Source organism: Archocentrus centrarchus, chromosome 12 (assembly GCF_007364275.1).
Source record: "Archocentrus centrarchus isolate MPI-CPG fArcCen1 chromosome 12, fArcCen1, whole genome shotgun sequence".
Lineage (NCBI taxonomy): Eukaryota > Metazoa > Chordata > Actinopteri > Cichliformes > Cichlidae > Archocentrus > Archocentrus centrarchus.
This window is the reverse complement of record NC_044357.1, coordinates 14930413-14947980: the sequence shown is the minus strand read 5'-3', so window position 1 is coordinate 14947980 and position 17568 is coordinate 14930413. Positions and strand designations below refer to the sequence as shown.

General features: G+C 40.2%; 1 protein-coding gene across 1 annotated transcript in view; it reads left to right on the top strand.

The window, feature by feature from the left end:
* The window catches only part of LOC115789034 (probable E3 ubiquitin-protein ligase HERC1), a 45121-nt gene that overhangs the window by 10983 nt on the left and 16570 nt on the right, over positions 1-17568 (top strand). Inside the window, exons 12-40 of the mRNA XM_030742194.1 lie at positions 538-672; positions 763-928; positions 1716-1841; positions 2255-2476; positions 2872-3024; positions 3231-3363; positions 3657-3860; positions 3987-4202; positions 5563-5736; positions 5954-6068; positions 6228-6345; positions 6566-6764; positions 6859-7159; positions 7257-7305; positions 7456-7501; positions 7792-8045; positions 10350-10544; positions 11213-11333; positions 11423-11663; positions 11782-11948; positions 12086-12238; positions 12331-12428; positions 12576-12671; positions 14288-14455; positions 14537-14776; positions 14866-14949; positions 15278-15503; positions 15899-16193; positions 16560-17311. Of these exons, the coding sequence (XP_030598054.1) occupies positions 538-672; positions 763-928; positions 1716-1841; positions 2255-2476; positions 2872-3024; positions 3231-3363; positions 3657-3860; positions 3987-4202; positions 5563-5736; positions 5954-6068; positions 6228-6345; positions 6566-6764; positions 6859-7159; positions 7257-7305; positions 7456-7501; positions 7792-8045; positions 10350-10544; positions 11213-11333; positions 11423-11663; positions 11782-11948; positions 12086-12238; positions 12331-12428; positions 12576-12671; positions 14288-14455; positions 14537-14776; positions 14866-14949; positions 15278-15503; positions 15899-16193; positions 16560-17311 (5447 nt within the window). The remainder of the gene's footprint in view (positions 1-537; positions 673-762; positions 929-1715; positions 1842-2254; positions 2477-2871; positions 3025-3230; positions 3364-3656; positions 3861-3986; positions 4203-5562; positions 5737-5953; positions 6069-6227; positions 6346-6565; positions 6765-6858; positions 7160-7256; positions 7306-7455; positions 7502-7791; positions 8046-10349; positions 10545-11212; positions 11334-11422; positions 11664-11781; positions 11949-12085; positions 12239-12330; positions 12429-12575; positions 12672-14287; positions 14456-14536; positions 14777-14865; positions 14950-15277; positions 15504-15898; positions 16194-16559; positions 17312-17568) is intronic.

The window sequence follows — 17568 nt, the reverse complement described above, 5'->3', positions numbered from 1 at the left end:
CATTTCTGATGAGGCTTCAGCAAACGGCAGATGGATGAACTGAAGGGCCTCTCAGGCTCATTGTCAGGTCTTTGCTGGATGTTTTGCTAGTTCTTAAGAACTTGACTTTCAAGTACTTTAGATATAGATACCCTCTATTTCCAAAAGTATTTGCTTTTTTGCGACAGGCTGCTAGTAACAAAGTGTCTAAAGATTCAATTTAAAATGAGTTGTTGGTTATGTGTAGACACAACACTAGTTTATCTCTTGAGTTGGGTGCTTTTTTATGCTTGAGTGATTCATAAGTCAAGTGCTTTCTTAAGTGGCTTAAAGGGAAAAAAAAACCATTCCTCTGAATAGTAAAGTACAAAGACTGGACTGAAAATTAGTGAAAATGCAGCCAATGTCCAAAGAAAAACTCAGAAAGACCTTTAGAAAGCCTGGATAACTGTTGCTGCTTGGAAACAAAATCTGAAGAAATTAGTGGTGGCCCAAGACTTTTACACAGTACTGTATATTTTTTGTGTTAGTTATGAAACATTTATGCTTCTCTTTCAGGCAACTGGTTGCATGGCACAGGCCCTTTTGTGTGGATTTAGAGGAGAGTACATTCACTTATTTACGCAACTTCCTAGAAAGCTATTGTGATGGAATTGGTAACGACACCCCACCAGCTCCCTTCTTATCTAAAAGGTATATTTAGATTCACTTAGCAAAACATACTTGTGTACCTCAATGAAACTTCATTCAAAATGAAATTAAATGAATGTATCTGTTCTTCAGGGACCACCATCATTTTCTTTTGCTGTGCATGAAGCTGTTGTCCATCCACTTGTCCCTGGCCCACGCAGGAGGCACTGGTGCCATGGTTCTGGGTGCTCAGGGCAGGCCCCTGAGAAACCTGCTCTTCAGGCTAATAGACACCAACATGCCAGACTCCATACAACAAGTAAGCTGACTATTTTTGTAGTATAATTATGGAGACGCACAAAAGTAGGATTGAGAGGATTTGTTAAGTGCTGGTTTAAGAACCAAAACATTATGTTATTCACAAATGAACTTAATGGCATTTGTTATCCTGTAACAACGGTTCATATCAACTGGAGCTTTTTAAAAAACAACTTTGAACCCTATTAATCTAGGATTTTCCAGTTATCCTTGTTGAATTTAACCATGAGTCAGTTTCATGAAATAGTGGTGCATAATTTACCAAGGATATTTATTCTGTGCACTTAACCTGATCCAAATTAGGCTTATATTAATATATTAATCCCAGTGCCTTATATTTTCAGTCAGCAGCCACTCCGATCAGACCCTAATGTTTTTTTCACGTTATTCAATGCTCATATATATTTTGCTTTATTTATTTTTTTTAGTCTGCATTAAAAAAAGAAAATTGAGTACTATTACTAAACACTGTTATGATTATTGCGTTAATTATTTAAGAGGTATTACGGGTTTTATTATATTTTATTTGTCTTTTTGTAAGCTGTGTGTTATATGTGTTACTTCAGTTGTAAAGATGATTATAAATACCCGGTAGTTGATAAATTGCAAAGGTCCTTTTGAAGACATCAGTGGTTAGGGCACTATACAAATTCAGTATACATGTATGTAAACATCATTGATAGGAAGTTTAACAAGCTCCCATTCTATGAGATCAACCATTTAAGCAAATGCTAACTCTTGATTTCACGCATTTTAATGTCATTTTTCCCCTTCCTGTTGATCCTCAGGCAGTTTTGAACACGCTGTCTATTGGTGCATCCCTGCTGTTGCCACCACTTAGGGAAAGAACGGAGCTGCTCCTCTCACTCCTTCCTCAGGGCCCTCAGAGCTTGAATGTTCTCTCTAAAGGACAGGTATGTAGGTTATGTTTACAGCAGTGCTGCTCACGGTGACAGCACGTATATTTTGTGCATTTGTGTCTCAGCTCATTAATCATCAGAAATATGGTCTGTATTGAAATGCTAACCACTGTTAAATTTAAACTCTTTTTAAGTAAGAATTCTTCCTTCACTTTTTCTTTATTTCAGTTATGAGACTGAGCTGGATAGCTTAAAAATGGATGCTAGAGCTAGAAAACAGCGTCTGTTAAATCGCTGTGCTTAGTTGGAGTGTTGCTTGGCAGTGTGTTGAAGATTCCTGGAATGCTGTGAAAACAAGTCAGAGTGAAATTGTTATGACTTCTCTGTAGCAATGTTTCTGATAAATTCACATTCAGATTATCAAGTGCTAGACCATCTGTTCTTTATTTCTTCTGTGTCTTTCAAAGCGTCTTCAGTTAGATATGGTCCTCAGCAGCCTTCAGGACCAAAGCCATGTAGCCTCTCTTCTAGGTTACAGCAATTTTGGGGAAGTGACAGCCCTGTGTCCTCCAGTGACTCCTTTGTCAGTCCGACAACCTTCTTCATCCAGCTCTGTTGAGGCCTGTGACCCTTTGCACTTAGCAGAGGTGCTGCTAAGAACCCTGCTGCTTAGCATAGGATTTTACACGGTAAGAAATAGAGGCCATTGTGTGTGTGTTGAATTGAGGGAGATTTTACTTTAGCATGAATTAGTGCCTCCAGGATGAATTTAGTGCCTTTCTTTCCCCTGTCAAATCTTGTTTTCCATTTCATTACTTTTTTTCCTTTTCATTTTAAACTTTGTTCTGGCCACAATTTAGAAATATAGTTATGGATGTTTGTTGTCCTGGACTGATACAAGCAGCTAAAATGAGTGTCTCAGGGTGGCTGGCCTCAGCCTCAGAGAGTTAAATAAATAGTGTGCCAGTGGGGTTTGATAAGTTTACAATTTTAGCATATTTTCTGACTATTCTGCACATTCTTACAGTTAAGTCACCGTTCGTATTCATCTTAATGATTTCTGTTGATTTTTATTTTCATACAGGAGCAACAATTTGGGGAACTTGAGAAAAACAGTGACAAGCAGCTCACTGGCGATAGTCAGGGACAAATGGATGCTCCCTCTCACTTTCACCAGCTGCTTTCTGGACTTCACAAACACCTGCTTGCTCATTGCTACATCAGTTCCAGCCCTGAGGTAAACAAGGAACTCTGCGAAATGCAATGGAAAGTGAATGGTACTTCATCAGAAATTAGCACTTTTATAGAAAGCGAACTATACATGTCTAAATCTTTCTGTGTACAGAAAAGTACGCTCGCATGCCACCGGTGTTTATACCTAATATTTCACCCAGTCTTCTTAGTATTGTAGTTGCATTTAAGTTTGCGTTTTCTGCTCTGTAGGATGACAGCAGTGTAACACTGCTTCGTGAGCATCTTTACCTGCTGCTTCCCTGTGCTGCAGAGACACTCAGGAGATCAACCAAATTGTTAAAGGAGATTGCCCCAGACAAACAAATCATCAAAAAGCTGCAGAGTAAGACTAATAGTTGTGGTGTTTAGCAAGTGTCCTTTTTACCTAGCTATGTTATTGCTATGTGATTTGTATTCACAGAGCCTATTGGCTCTTTTTTTATTCACAAACCACAAAATTACTTCCCTGATAATGATTTCTTTTAAAAGACATTTAAAAACTTTTGTATTGAAAGCATCAGTTTTTGTACCATAGGTAGTCATTTTAAATCTCCACTTGGCTCCTATATTTGTTGTTTATGTTTATTGTCATTTCAGTTAGTTTAATCCATTCACTCATCTCACCTTTTGTCCCAGTGGTGTTGTACAATTCAGTGTCTGGCAGCCTGCTGTGCCAAGTAATGTACTCCTTGCTGCTGCTGCCCCTGGGCACAGTTCAACCTCTGCTGAGCCATTTACTGGGTTTGTTGGAGCAGCTCAATGACTTCAACAGGTTGCTGCCAGAGACAGTCCTGCTGGAGGAACAGGAACTAGGAGTGGAAGCTCAGAAAACCTGCACAGGTAAGTTCAATACCCCTTAGATTTATTCTGGATAATAATTATTGTTATTGTTTGCTGCATTATATACAGCAGAATACACTGCATACAGCAGACCAGTCTAACTATTTCAAGTGGTCTTTCTTATAGATAAAAGTGAAGAAAACGCAAGTGTTGGGCAACAGGAGGAGGAGTGCAGATGGGTCTGGCTGTTGGACCTAGAAAGGTCTGTAGCATTGGCAGTCGGCCGCTGCCTTGGTGGTATGCTGCAAGGTCCGCCGTCTTCACTCCAGGAAAAAACGTCAGAAATCTGGCTATCAAATGTCCTCTTCAGGAATGGTCTGGAGATGGACTTTGAACAGCTGGGTAGGAAAATATGTTGCTCTCTCTCCAGGCTTTCACATGTGCAAATGCTTCATAAATCCTTAATGAAGTTTTGATCCAAGATTTATTTTGCACTATATTACCATAACCTATTTGGTAATAATAAAAGCCTTGATTTAGCCACAGTGCCCTCCACAAATATGCAATTTTTGTAATTTTGCCTCTTTAATCCCCCACAGTGTCAATATGTGATTGAACTGCAGACTTGTGGTTTTACAAAAAAATTGCATTAACTGCTTAAGAATTACAGCCATTTTTATGCACAGTCTCCCATTCACAGGTTCAAAATGAATGTGATAATTGACTGACGATCAGTTTTGTGGCCAGGTGAGGCCTGATCCCTTATTTCAGACAAATGAAGCAGACAGAATATCTGAAGTTGATTTAAAGTGTTGAATTTGTAATTTATAGGTTTTCACTGTATTTTAATGTAATTTTAAATATGAGGTCCAAAGAAATGTTCATGCAAGTGAGGGAGGCCATCATTAAGAGAGACAGCAAAAACCTTAGGAGTGGCCAAATCACAATCTTGTGTATCTTTTAAAAAATAAGGAATGCATTGGCCAGTTCAGCAATAACTAAAGGCCCGAAAGACCACAGAAGGCAACTAAAGATGACAGAATTATTTCCATGGTTAAGAAAAACAACTTCACGATATCTAACCACGCTTGAGGAGGCAGGTGTATGACTGTCCAAGTCTACAATCAAGAGACACCTTCATGAATGGAAATACAGAGCAGGGAGGAAACAGCATTTGGAGATGTGCATGGGTTCTAGTTTGTCCCATTAATTTTTTTTTTTTGCATTTTTGGCCACAGCGGCTTTTATTGGCAGTGGAGGGAGACAGGAATTCGGGGAAAGATACAGGGGAAGACACGCGGGCAAATTGGAGACAGGCTGGGACTCGAACCCGCGCCGCCTGCATCGCAACGCGGCATATGCATGTGGTCACCTGCTCCACCACTGAGCCACCCGGGTGCCCGTCCCATTAATTTTTTAACTCTGGAAATGGTGCAAAACTTTTGTAAAACCCCTTGAATTAAAGCTGAAAGTACATAAGCTATTTTTAAAGCCTTCAGGCCAAGAAGATGTCACAGAGACTACAAGGTTTTTAATTTTAGTTTTAATAACTGATCACTGTAATAATCAAATAAATTGCCTGGTTTATTTTACTTGGGATACATCTTAGACTGTTGTGTTACACAGAAGCCTAAAATGACATCTTTAAATTAAGGAGATCAATATCATTATTATTATTATTATTATACAACCAAGAAAACAGTATTAATTCTGAGCAGTGTGCAGTTTTCATTAACAGTCTGCATGCTGCTTTATCCTGTAGATTCTAGCATGGCGTGGCTGACTGAAGTAGTGCTGCTGGGCAGTACTGATGCCAGACTCACAGAGCTGAGCCTGACTGAAGAAACCAGGACTTTACTGGAACTTGCACTGGGATCATCCAGAGGACTTGCAGGTGGCATATGGCAGAAGATGGAGGATTATGCTCACAGCAAAGGTACTTGTGTGTGTTTATGCGTATAATTTTGAAAGTTTGTATTGTAAATATACAGTTCACAGTGGACTAACTGCTTATTTTGAAAATCTTGTATAGATTTGCATAGCTTTGTTTTTAAATTTTGGTTAGAAGGTTGTTATTTTTTTTTTTTTATTGTGTGTTTTTTTTTTTTTTTTAATTCATCTGTATTCATTTGTATTGTTCGGTGTGAGAGCAGAATGGGAGAATGGAGGCTCTTCAGGTGATTGTTTGCTGCAGATTGTTTGCCGCTGCTGTCTGGCTGCTCTCCTGAAACATACCGGACTGCAGAGTGAGGCCTGTTGGCAGGACAGGTCAGTTACTGAAGCACTGTAGAGCTATTAATACACACTGAAACAGTTTCCAATATGTTAAACGTTTTCTTGCTGCTTCAGTTATAATTTTTGGAATGATATAAATAAAGTATTATTGTATAACCTATTCCACTGTGTTTATCCATTCTTCTGAGTCAGGCATGAGCCCTGTGAGATGCTGTTTGATGTCTATGAAACAGTTTATAAAATTAGAAGTGCCCTGTTGACCCTTAAAACCTCGTCAAGGATGTCACAAGTAGAAGCATCTAACAAACAGGTACATTACAGTATATTTAAAGATATGTAATTGAATTTATAAACAATTTATAACCATTCTATAGCTTATAATGTTTTCTGTAAATAATAATTGCATAATTGTGCTTTTTTTTTGTACCTTAATTGATTTTTAACTTTAATTAAATTAAAAGGAAGTAACCTGATCATTCAGATCAGTTGAAATTACAGAGATATATCTAATGTATTTATTTGTACTGCAGATTGCTCAGTCTCCGCAAAGTCCTGAGGTAGAAAGGCAAGAGCCAGGTACCTCAGTGGAGCAGGTGGGAAAGGATCACGAGCAGCAATCAGTAGGTCACTGTAGCCGGGAGGTACAGGTTCCCCCACCACCCACAGCAAACCACAACCAGGAAGAGGTTGCAGATGAGGACAGATTTGGCAGTCGTGTTTATCTCTCAGGTTAAAAATTCATATCTCTATGTTCTTGCTCTATTAAACCATGCAGACAGGCACAGAAAGAAATAAAACACCCATGTATTTGACGTTCCCGCAGAAGTCCTAGAATCATTCATGGCCACCCGGGAAGCCATGCAAGTACAGCAGAATGTGACAGTCTATGAGTCGTTTGGCACTTCGACCCTTCAGAGCAGCGTGGAGAGCCCCGTCAGCCCAGAGGGAGAGCCTGATTCCAAGCAACAGTGGGAGAAGCACAGGGAATCTGAGGAAAGCTTGTCTTTCCCTGCTGCCTGCCATCTGGTGGTGTCCCGATGTCTCTTCCTCCTGCTAGGGGTCAGGCCTGCTTGGGTGGAACCCAGTGAAAGGGAGAACATTGAGGCTGTGAACACTGGAGAGAGGTAAAGACCGTGTGCAGTGTGTGTGTGTTTGTTTTAGTGCATTTGTGTTCTGTGTGAGCTGTTTTTGCACTAACTATCCACAATATCTAACTTTCAGGAAATCATCAACAGAATCCCTTACAGTGACTGTCAGTGGACGAAAACCGGTAACTATATATATATATATATATATATATATATATATATATATATATATATATATATATATATATATATATATATATATATATATATATAAAATCATAATTTGGCCATATAGCTCCTCATCAGTATTAATATACTGTTCTCTTATTTAGTCTGACCAGTCCAAAAACTCCTCTGGATCTGCAAGAAATAAAATGGGTATGTGGAAAAGATTCAGATCATGTACTGTATAGTCTGAGTATGTCATAATGTACATTTTCACAGTTTTTCTGTACTGAGCTGTGGTTAAGAGGTTGTACAAACATCAATTTTTGCACCAAAAACACCATTGAGGCCTTGAAAAACAAGTTCAAAGTCCTGTTTTGTAAAAAAATAGGACTTGGGATTTTTTTTCTTTTACTGATTTTCTTTAAAATAATATGAGGAGAATTTGTAGCAGACAGTATAAACAGAAAGAATGATCACGTTATTTTTTTTGGTCTCTCTAGGCTTACCTTTGTGTTCCTTGGGGATAATGAAAGATGCTTGGGATCGCCTGCGACAGTGCATCAGCCCATCCACCACAATGTCCCACTATGGCAACAACACTTTGCCTATCCTTAACCAGGTGTTTCACTTTGTCTGTGGAAGCCTGATCTATTTATCACCCTCCTCACCAGTGTTTTCACCTGGACAGAGTTATACTCAAGCAGATCCAAAGTCTATTACTTTTGCCATTCTGCAGCAGCAACAGCGGGCTGAGGTGACTAGAATTTTACTTTTTTATATGACATTACAAGTTATTAATGTTGTTTAGTAGCATCGATATCTATTTTTTTTTATACTTAGTGGTTTTTATTATTTAATTCACTGTATACTGCAACAATATAATTACAGATGTAATCAATCAATATAGACCTGCAACAAACTAACAGTTATGAATCATTTCGTATTTGAATTTTAAAATGTGTAATTATTTTTAGTATTTATACAACAATGTGCAGATAGGTCCATAAGTATTTGGACGTAACTGCACACACCCTGTGGGCGGTCTTTGTCCTTCAAGCTTGGGTCCTCTGCTGGAGGCCTGGGAACTTCTGCGCAAGATCTTAGCTGTTCCTAGGGCTGCGCACTTCGGGACTGAGATCTTGGATGTCATTCCTGGAATCTGCTGGAGCCACTCTCCCAGTTTGGGGGTCACTGCCCTGAGTGTTCCGATTACCACGAGGACCATTGTTACCTTCACCTTCCACGTCCTTTCTAGCTCTTCTCTCAGCCCTGGGTATTTCTTGAGGTTCTCATTTTCCTTCTTCCTCATGTTGCTGTCACTTGTTATGACTACATCTATCACTACAGCCTTCTTCCACTGCTTGTCCACCACTAGTATGTCCAGTTGGTTAGCCATCACCCATTTGTTCATCTGTAACTGGAAATCCCACAGGATCTTAGCTCTGTCATTCTCAGCCACCCTTGGGGGTGTATCCCATTTTGACCTTGGGACTTCCAGGGCATACTTGACACAGATGTTCCTGCATAGTATACCAGCCACTTGGTTATGACGTTCCACGTATGCCTTGCCTGCTAGCATCTTGCACTGTGCTATTATGTGCTAGATTGTCTCAAGGGCATCTCTGAACAGCCCGCACCAGATCTCTTTGCAGGTATTTAATTTGGTGGTTGCAGCTTTCCTAACGGTCTCTTCATGGTTCCCATTTGCCTGTGGGATTCCAAGGTACTTATTGCTATCCTCAGTGTCTGCAATGTTGCCTTCTGGTAGTGCAATGCCCTCAGTTCTGGCTACCTTTCCTCTCTTTGTTGCCATCCAACTACATTTGTCCAGTCTGAATGACATTCCAATGTCATTGCTGTAAATCCTAGTGGTGTGGATCAGTGAATTGATTTCTCATTCACTCCTGGCATACAGCTTGATGTCCTCTATGTAGAGGAGGTGGCTAATGTTTGTGCCATTCTCAGTGGTAAATAACGCACTTGATGGTGACTTGTGCAATTGACTTGAAGTTGGCCTGTAGTGTCATTCTCCACATTCCCACTGAGTTCCTGATGCAGTCTTTTAGGGTCCTGTTTATCTTGTACCGTTTTAGGCATTCCAGGATCCATGTATGAGGCACTGAGTCACAGGCTTTCTTGTAGTCATTCCAGGCGGTGCACAGGTTGGTTAGTCTTGTCATACAGTCTCGAGTGACTGCTCGATCTACCACTAACTGGTGTTTTGCTCCTCTGGTGTTACTGCCAATTTGTTTCTGGGCCCCGCTCATGTTCTGAGCCATGTATCTGTTCATCTTAGCTGCTATGATGCCTGACAGTGTTGTGCTAAGCCAGGATATTGGCTGGTAGCTGAATGGGACTGGTCCCTTCTGGGGATCCTTTGGGACTGTCCAGCCTTTGGTTAGCTATTTCGAGTGTCTTAGTCATTAGCAGCTGGTTCATTTGTGCTGCCAGATGCTTATGGAGTGCAGTTAACTTCTTTAACCAGTAGGTGTGAATCATTTCAGGGTCCGGTGCTGTCCAACTCGTCATACTCCAACTCCAGTCTATAGAGCAGTGGTTCTCAAATCCAGGCCTCGTGACCCAGTGTCCTGCAGGTTTTAGATGTTTCCCTGATCCAACACACCTGAATCAAATGGCTGAATTATCTTCTCAGTACGCAGTCAAGTTCTCCAGAGTCCTGCTAATGACTTCTATATTTGACTCAGGTGTGTTGAAGCAGAGACACATCTAAAACTTGCAGGACACTGGGCCACGAGGCCTGGATTTGAGAACCACTGCTAAAGAGGCAAAATTACAAAAAAATAAAATTATTGTCCAAATGCCATGATGGGACAGTTGTTCACTGTTGAAAGATATATTTTAATGGGACTGTCTAAGAGTGGCTTTATAAAACATCCTCTTTTTTTGTTTTTTAAACTTAGGATAATTCTTTCTCATGTTGCACTGCAGGTGTGCTTAGCATCCAACACATACCACTGCTCAGATGTTGCCCAAAATGGTGTTCTGTAAAGATCTTGGATGTCTCTTACTAACTACAAGCTCTCTTTGTTCTGATCAGATGCGCCTGGAGGCCTTGTGTCAGATGTCAGCCTTCCTGTCCAAGATGGAAGAAAAGAGCTGTGAATCCACAGCATCCAGCCAGTTTCCTGCTTTGTTGCAGTCTGTGCAGTTACAGTTCCTGTCTGGATGTTTTGCCTTAGGAACGCAAATTATTGGCTCTCACTCTGCTAATTATGAGACTCAGCACTACATGGTACATCTAATAATTGTAATGCCACAGTGTTTGTTCAGATGTTTTTGTGACCGGTCGGAGTGCCGGTGCTCCCGATTGCATAACTGTCTTTAAATGCCGGTCGAATTGCAGCCACATATGATAGAGCAATAATTCTTTTTGCATATAAAACCAGAGAATTTACACATACATATCATGCATTCAACGTGTCCTAGAGCACCGTATGCGTCCTCCAATGAGTTCGCAGAAATCGCGTAAAAAGCACAAACAATAAAATGTACTCTATATACTTTATCATTGTCATTAGCATTTACTGCTATGGCATTTCTGTATCTAGCAAAATATGTAAATACAACAAAAATGATTTTTAATTTCTTTGTGGGTTAGTGCACTTTTTAGCTACTTTGTGTAGTTACTATGGATTTCTTTCATACATATTAAAATTAGGGTTCTGAAGATTCTATTGATGTATAGTAAGTTAAAAATATTCCACACAATGGTACTACAGCATGTATAAATGGACAGATATGGTCTGGTGGACTTGTTTTATTTTAGGTCATAAATGAAGGATGTTTAGAAGGAATAATTATGTCTTCTAATCTGGATGGAAAAAAGAAAAACACTGGAAATTATAGCCATGTTTCTTTCCGTTGTGTTGCTTCTCTTCAATCTATTTTATCTCAATGCAGTGTGGGACACACTCAGCTTCTTTGGACACACAAAGAGAGCTGCAGTCTGCAGCCCACACCTTCTACCAGCAGGTGGTGCGTGTTCTTAAACAGAGAGTCCTGTTTGAAAGGAAACGTCCAGGTATACTCATTATTACATAATGTTGCAGTTTTTAATTTTTTATATGCATATTTTATTTACATTTGAGATATTGTCTCTATCATTCTCAGGTTCATGCCAGCACCTTCTACTTGCCACAATGTTTGCACTGAATTTCTGTTACCAGCCTGTGGATCTGGTGCTGATCATCAAATGTGGGATCCTGGAAATCCTCTCCACACTGACGAACAACAGCTGTGTACTGATCAACCAGGGCTGGTTTGCAGCCACAACATCTGGATCTATGCTAATAGGTGGAGCCGTTAGACTCGCTTGTGCCCGTCTGCTTCAGATATTGACTGTGGTTGCAAGGTGAGAATGAAGAGATTATAAAAAAAAAACTAAGTATACAAGATTTCAGTTACTTTTGTTTTCTTTACCGATGTTTGTAATATTTGGATAACAATTTATATTTATCCTGTGCTCTCAGCTCCTGTGAGGATTTTCTGCCTATTGATGTATCCCAGGCGCTTATGGAGGTGATGTGTGAGCATCTCCAGAACATTCTGCACAATTTCCACCAGCAACAGATGGCAGAGATGGGAACAGCTGAGAAAACTCATGTGGACTCCTACTGCAAGAACACAAATCTAGTTGGTGTGGCAAATTTAGAATTAATAAAGTCATTTTTTTAAAAAATTGCTTTGAGGCACTTTGTATTTAATGATAGATGTGGCATTTGTAAAAATGGAATCGCCCCTCTGAACATGTTCTTCCTTCTCTTGTTGTTTTAGGAGCAGAAAGCAGCAGAGTGGTTGAATCTCAGCTTGCAGATTTCTTGGTGTTTCTGAGGCGTGTACTGTCATTAAGAGTTATGAAAAGATTTTCTACATTTATCAAATGGATTGATCCACTCATGGCCATTATTTCACACAAGTGCTCTTTAGGTAAGGTAATCAACAAAGAAACTGTATTAATATTGTTAACACTGTGGAACACTTTACTTTTAAAATTAATATCACAACTCTCTGCTTTTCAGGATCTCCACACTTCCAGAACCTCCGCACTAAGCTTTTGACCTTCCATGTTTTAGAAAGACTGTTACCTGCTTGTTCTGAGCCTGTTCATATTGAACAGGTATGATGTAAACATGTATAGGAAATACAAGTAAAATATTAGGTCAAGAATACTTCATCGTGAACATTACCAAATTGGCATGACATATTGTTAAAGCATTGTAAGGGTTTACAGGATTGCCCACATATTTTTCTCGTTTTCTCGTAGATTGTTAAACAACTCTTTCAGCTCTTGTCTGTTTATATGTGGGAGGAACCTCTAACTGAGAGGAACCATGAAGAAACAACTGAAAAAGACACAGGGGTAAGACAATATGAATACTATGTACTGCATTACATAGTAATAAAGCTGTTGCTTTTGATCTGCTCATCTTAAGCATGTATATATAGCATATATATTATATCTTAACGTATGTATTTTTACTAATCTGAAGTGAGAGGAGGTAGAAGAGAGCATGGAGAGGTGGAGGTATGCTCTAGAGAAAAGTGAATGAAAGTCAGTAGAAGCAAGACAGAATATATGTGTGGGAATAAGAGGGAGAGGGGTATAATGGTGAAGATGCAAGGAGTAGCAGAGATGGATGAGTTTTAATATCACCTGTCCCAAGTAATAGAGCACAAGAGAGGTGAAGAGGAGAGTGCAAGCGGGGTGGAGTGGGTGGAGATGACTGTCAGGGGTGATTTGTGACAGAAGGATGGCAGCAAGAGTGAAAGGGAAGGTTTACAAAATGGTAATGAGACCTGAGATGATGGCACTGACAAAAAGACAAGAGGCCGAGCGGGAGGAGGTAGAATTGAAGATGCTAAGATTTTCATCAGGAGTAACCAGGATGGACAAGATTAGAAATGAGTACATCAGATGGACAGCTCAGATTGAGCAATTTGGAGACAAATTTAGAGAGGCAAGGCTGAGATGGTTTGCACATGTGCAGAGGCGGGATAGTGGATATGTTGGACAAAGGATGTTGAAGATGGAGCTGCCAGGCAGGAGGAAAAGAGGAAGACCTCAGAAAAGATTCATGTATGTAGAAGAGGATACAAGGGATAGGGTGAAATGGAGGCAGATGATCTGGACCCCTAGAGAGCACCCAAAAGAAGGATTTTTTTTTTTCGTACTGTACCTAGCTGCACTTATTACCCATCAGAGGAGCAGTTACACAAAATAATACCACAAACCCTTAAACCCATGTGTTTTTATTTGCTTGTTTTTGTAAAATTCTGTTTTGATTTGCTGAAAAAAGTATGCCTTGTGCTTGTATAAATAAGCCTCAGCTTTGTATTTAAAACATTAGACCACATTTTATTCTGTTTGCAGCCTATTAAACTTTCCAAACCAGCCAACCATAAGCCACATAAAAATATCAGAAAATAAGTGCTGTTACTTTTTCTTCTTTGTTGAAAATAGCCAAGGAGTATAGTAATCCAAGAGGAAATGCTGTTTATGGCAAAATGAAATGCAGTCCTGGCAGTAATGAAACTGAAAACAGTGGGGCTACTTGATGGAACAGATGGGCCTGTTCTCTGTGGAAAGATGAGATGACAAGTGGTAGAGGACAGAAATGTACAAGCAAGCTTAATTGTCATCAAGAATGTTACATGAATTTTAAACTAAACTGTATCTAATTTGAAAATGTGATTTTTTTTTTTTTTTTTTTCCCTAGTCTGATTATTTATTTACAGTTGAACTTTCAGTCACTTCCTAATTAAAACACTTTCTAGTTTCTTTTGTAATAATTTTTTTTGGAATTAAGTGGTGGTTTCTAATTTATCTTTGTGTGCTGCATGAAGCAGTTACCACCCCCTGTATGCCAGAATCACGTCGTCATTAAGATTTTTCCATTGCTATTAGCACTTTACATTGCAGTGTATATTTATTATTGTGGTATATGTTGCTAAATTATGTATCAAATTGTTTTACAGAATACTGGCAGCTATGACGAGTGTATTCCCATTGGAGATTTTTCCTTTGACCCACACAAACTAATGTGCTGTTCTCTGGAGAGTGGGAACATCCTCTCACATGGTTCTGGAGGGAAAGGCTACGGTTTGGCTACCACTGCCATTACCTCTGGCTGTTTTATATGGAAGGTGAGTACTAGCTTTCTCTGCACATAGATCACAATTACAAAACTTAATTATGGTTTATGACTTTGTTTCTTCTCTCCACAGTTCTACATTACCAAAGAGAATAGAGGCAATGAGGGCACGTGTGTTGGTGTTTCACGCTGGCCAGTTAGAGATCACAACCACCATACAACTACAGATATGTGGCTTTATCGTGCTTATAGTGGCAACCTTTACCATGGAGGGGAACTGGTGCGCACACTTCCTTCGTTTACACAGGGTGACACCATCACCTGCATCCTGGACATGGAAGCTCATACTGTATCATTTGCTAAGAATGACAAGGTTTGCCCAAATATTTACAGTCAGTTTTCCTCAGATTGAGTGCTGCGCTCTTCTTTAATCTTTGTCTGTCTGTCTTTTTTCCCTTTTAGGAACCAAAGCTGGCATTTGAAAGTGTGGTTGCTAATGAACTGTATCCTTGTGTCTTGTTCTACAGCAGTAATCCTGGAGAGAAGGTACCTGATATACGCCGCACCTTCAGATTTATCTTGAACTTGTTTCATTGTCCCCCATCTTTGAATTTTATGCATAATGGATGGATGGATGACTAGGACATCTCTGTGGATAATGTTAATAGTTGGATCTGGAAACAAAAACAGCTACACATACAGTGCAGTGACCTACTGCTGAATATGAGGAAGCATAACCAGATGTATAACAGATAATTGCTTTACTGAAAAACATGAAATTTCAACTTCATACTGCACAATATCTTTCAAAAATATTTAGTAGTGCCAAAAAAAAACCAAACCAAACAAACTAGTTTCTCTGTACTTCTCACAGGTGGCTCTGCGTGACCTCCAGATGAGAGGCATGCCCAGTAGTCTACTTCCTGGAGAACCTCTCTGCAGCCCCCGGGTTACTGTGCTCCTGGAGTCAACAGTGCAGCTGCTGCGTCGGCTCCATCAGTGTGACCAGTGGTCCCCACACATTAACCAGCACATTCATACCCACCTGGAGCTCATTGGTCCCCTGCTGAGAGACGACGACTCAGGAAACTTCAGTACAGGTCATACACACACTTAAACAGTGGTCTCCCCCTTTTTTCCCCTTCTTTTTAAAGGTTTTCAGCCTTAATTTTGATAGGACAGTGGAGCAAAGACAGGAATGCTGTGAGAAGGACCAGTGGGAAGACATGGGCTCAGGGTGGATTCAGACCCAGGCCTCTGTATTAGCCTTATGGCATAGGGGTTACCTTCTCAACCCTGTGAGCTAACCCAGCGCCCCCAGTGGTCACATGGTTAAGTTGCTTGCTAGTAAATAGACCCAGCTTAAATTTTATTTAAAAGTTAAGTAACACTTAAATAGTATAGGAAATCTGTATTCATCTGTGAAAAATAAAGCACATTTGCCAAACGGATGTTACACTTTGGTTTACTGTCACTGTCTTATGTTCACCTGCAGGCCTCAGTGCCTCACACATTGATAAGGAAGTGAATGACAAAGACAAAGACCTGGCTGATGATCACACAAAGGAGGTGCTGTCACGTTGTCGGTCCTTGTCTGAGGCCAAGCTGACTGCACTTTGCACTCAAGTGTGGCCGGTATTTGCTTTGATTGGAGGAGTCGACGGTGGTCTCCGTGCCGGAGGTCTGTGCCTGCACAAACCCAGTGGGCGCAGAGCCATTCTGCTTGGGGTCCTGAAAGAGGGAAGCTCTCTGGCCAAGCTTCAGTGGGAAGAACCAGACATCTCTGTCAGGTATTACAAAAATATGATCATATTCCAACTTAATTTTGATTAAAATGTATTTCTCTTTTGTAAGTGATTATCATTAACTTCCATTAAATTATTCTTATATTTTCTTGTCTTGGTCCTTTCAGCATGTGTATGACTCTACTCTGTTCCTTTCTGTTAGTTTATTTTTCATTCTCTCTACAGTTTGTCTAACATTTTTCTTTGTTTTCATCATTTACCCTTCTGATCTTACTTTTTTCTTGCTTCTTCCTCTTCATTCTTAAATCCATTAATCCCTGTTGAATCCGTCCTGGTATCACTCCATGCTGTATCTGTGGGTTCTTCCCATCCTTCCCAATAACTAAGCTCCATGAATTCTTGGTCACCCAGCGACACGCCGATCATCTCACTGGATCCCTGTGACATTTCCTGCTGTGATGTTACCCGCCTTGGAGGCCTCAAACCAACTGTTTTGTTAGATCTGATTTATTTGATGGGGCTGCTGGAGGAACAGGGCTGGCTAGGTGCTCATGTGCCACTGAGAAGGAAGTACTCTGGGGAGAACATCAAAGAATCACAGTGCTACCTGGATAAAGAGATACAAGATGATGTAACATGGCTGACAGAAGATGAAAGGAAAAAGGAACAGAAGGTTGAGAGTGACTTGTTCCCATCACCATCCTCAACCAAAGATGCAACAAAGATTGCTGACCTGCAGGAGTTGACCTCTCAAGCTCAGTCTCCCCAGACATTCCAAACTTCCAAAATGGATGCCTTTGCACTTGAACTTAGGGCAGTTAGAGTCTCATACCTTCTCACTGGAGGTTTGAAATCCCTGACTGTCATTTTTAGCTGTGAGAAACTGTCAGATCTGCTTCTAGTGCCAAAGCACGAGCCTCCCAACTCCTCAGGGAGTTCCCTCTCCAGTCCAAACTCTGACCAAACTAAAGCCAGCAGTAAACAATGGGATGAAAGTGCTGAGCTGAGATCAGTGCTGCAGTATGTGGTGCAGAGCATGGTGAAGTGGGCGGTCAGGCACTGTCCCATCAAACAGACTGTGTCTCTTTCTGATTTGGAGAGAGCTCAAGTCATGCTATACAAAGGAGCCCTTAAAGGACTGCAGGAGGACAAAGAATGCAAAGGTATTTGAATGTTTGTATTCACTAGAAAAAAAGGACTTGGTTATTCCATTGACTTTTGTTAGACTTAAGTTAGAAAGCAAAATCTACATGCCAGGAATATTTATTTATAAAGCCTTATTAAAAGACCTTGGTTACTATGTTAAACAGGCTATAGCTACAGGTTAAAAACTATTGTAGTATGCTAATGATCACGATTCAGACCTAACAGATTTATATCTTAACAGAATTTTCTTTTGAGGACTTGACCTGGCTGTACT